Raw genomic sequence first — 2546 nt, 5'->3', positions numbered from 1 at the left:
ATTGAAGTTATAAACCGTCAATTTTGATTTTTGTGTTGAAGTTGCACATTAGCCAATTTTTAATCTTTAATTAAAATTTAATCGATCTAACAAATAAGTCGAAAGGTTGATAGTTTGATCTTCAAAGAGGGTTTTTTCAATGCATTTTCCTCCCGACATGTGCCATGAATATAATCAATTGAGTGGTATCTCAATGCAAGCTCCCGTCAGTAACTCGTAATTTGCTGTTAAAAAAAAATATTATAATGTATCAAATTCACAAATTGAAGTTAAAATTAGACCAATGGTCCCAACTCACAAATCCAAAATATCGGAGGAACGGCGTCGCATTGAGCAAATCGTCATCCCAGTTCCACACTTTCCACTTCCATTTTTGGGCGAAATATTCATTCCAGGAACTCTATCAAAAATTTGCCGCGCTTTCTAGAATCTTCGACAGTGTAAACCCTAGCTCGATCGATTGATCGATCAACTACTAATGGCTCCCAAATCCGATACCGCAGAAGGTTAGTTTCATCTCATCTCATATATTTCAGTTTAATCTGATCGCTACTCTATCTATTCATCCATTAACTCTTTCAAAAACTGTTCGCCGTTGTATCATTGCAGGAATCGTACTTAATTTCGTCAACGAGGTAACATTCATCTCCGATTCATCTAATATAACTACATATTCATCAATCGATATTATTTATTTAAACCGTTTATCTGCATTCCTTTTGAAATTTTAATTTTATTAATATATCTTCTGAGGTGCTGTAATCAACAATCTAATGATGTATCTTACATATACTTTGCAGTAAATTTTTCAATATAAGTGTTATTATGAATTATGATATTATTATACAGCTAATTATTGTGATATTTTAATTAAGAGATAACTTGATCCTGATATATATATCTAGTTAATGTCTTTCATGAGGTGTGTATGTGATTTATAAAGCTACTGTGTAATTTGCAGTTTTTGTAGTCTATTGATTACTCGTGTGTGTCGTTTTAATTATGCGATAACTTGATCCTGATGCATATCTAGTTAATGTCTTTAATGATGTGTGTATATAATTTTTAGAGCTACTGTGTAACTTGCAGTTTTTGTAATCTATGGATTACTCGTGTGTGCCGTTGTATAATTTGAAGTTGTAGTTCGTTACAGTTATTAAAGAGTTGGAAGCTTATCACGAATCGTTCTGATCGTAATTGTATTTTGTGGCGTTGATTTTGACAGCAAAATAGACCACTGAATTCACAAGTAGTTTCTGATTTCTTGCAAAAGTTTAATTTGAAAAAGTCGGCCGTACAGAAGGCTCTCGATAGTCTTGCTGATGGCGGAAAGATTACGTTTAAAGAATATGGTAAACAGAAGATATATCTTGCTAGGCAAGATCAGTTTCAGATTCCAAACACTGAAGAACTTAATCAGATGAAGGAAGAAAATGGCAAGTTACAAGAGATGCTCGAAGAACAGAAGAAAGCTAATAGTCAGCTTGAAGGAGGTACTTGTTATGAAAGTGTAACTAATTTATACATACAATGTGGGTATTCGATTATTAATATGTGTTACTTGACGAATGATCTTTGGTGCTGCAGAGATTAAATCTTTGCAGTCAAACCTAACACTGGATGAGATATATTCAAATGATGCTAAGCTAAGAAAGCAGGTTGTTGAAACGACTACTTTGAACTTTTGCATGATGCATCTTCGTATACCTTTTTACTTGTATTTATACTAAGCGTCTTATGACGTTATTAGGTTGAGGAAATGGAAGAGAGATTGTCGAAACTACGTGAAGGAGTTACGTTAGTAAGCCCAGAAGAACGTAAAGTTGTTGAGAAAAACTTCTCGGATGCAGTAAGTCACTGGAGAAAGCGGAAGAGGATGTTTAAAGACGTATGGGATGCTATTAATGAAAACTCTTCAAAAAATCCGAATGAGTTTAAGGTTTTCTTTTATCGAATCTTTTATCAAAGTTAAGTTATTGATGGTGTAAATATGATTACTGAATGTGATTTATTTGTTTGTGTTGCTGTTGTTACTTGTGCAGGAGGAACTTGGTGTTGAGTATGATGAAGATATCGGTGTGAGTTTGCAAGCATATGCTACTCTAATCATGCCACATGGAACGAAACGTCCTAGGGGATAGTAGGTTTTATCCAGCATGACATCATTCTATACGTATAAGCAAGTAGGCAGTTGCTTGTCTTTTAAGGTAAATTGAATTGATAAGTTAGTGGCCTTATTACAGTATGTTAAATGTTGACTTTGATATTCAGTTAGTAATTTCATATGCTCTGTAAATTTGTGTTAGTATTATTTGAAAAAATGAGAACAGTTGGAAGAGTATTCTGTTCTGTTTCATATAATAAATCCCAATAAAAAATAGTATAAGACTCAATAAGGGTTGACTGGTATTAACAACAAACTTTGGTGGATTAAAGTTTGGTCTTCTGAAATTCAGTTAAATGTATTTTATACTATGAAATTAGAAGACTTTATGAAGACCAGAACAAGTTGCACACATTTGTTTCAAGCATCTGTGAAAAGTATC

At 33.2% G+C, this 2546-nt stretch overlaps 1 protein-coding gene across 1 annotated transcript; it reads left to right on the top strand.

Moving 5' to 3' along the window:
- Positions 1-478: 478 nt before the first annotated feature.
- Positions 479-2322, top strand: LOC139870377 (homologous-pairing protein 2 homolog). Its single transcript, XM_071858187.1, has 6 exons — positions 479-506; positions 610-635; positions 1226-1493; positions 1588-1658; positions 1751-1939; positions 2043-2322. Exons 1-6 carry the CDS (start codon positions 479-481, stop codon positions 2139-2141), a joined length of 681 nt encoding a protein of 226 aa, XP_071714288.1. The 3' UTR covers positions 2142-2322.
- Positions 2323-2546: the final 224 nt, after the last annotated feature.

Source organism: Rutidosis leptorrhynchoides, chromosome 10 (genome assembly GCF_046630445.1).
Source record: "Rutidosis leptorrhynchoides isolate AG116_Rl617_1_P2 chromosome 10, CSIRO_AGI_Rlap_v1, whole genome shotgun sequence".
Lineage (NCBI taxonomy): Eukaryota > Viridiplantae > Streptophyta > Magnoliopsida > Asterales > Asteraceae > Rutidosis > Rutidosis leptorrhynchoides.
Note: the sequence above shows the minus strand (reverse complement) of the source record. Positions and strands in the feature narration are given on the sequence as shown.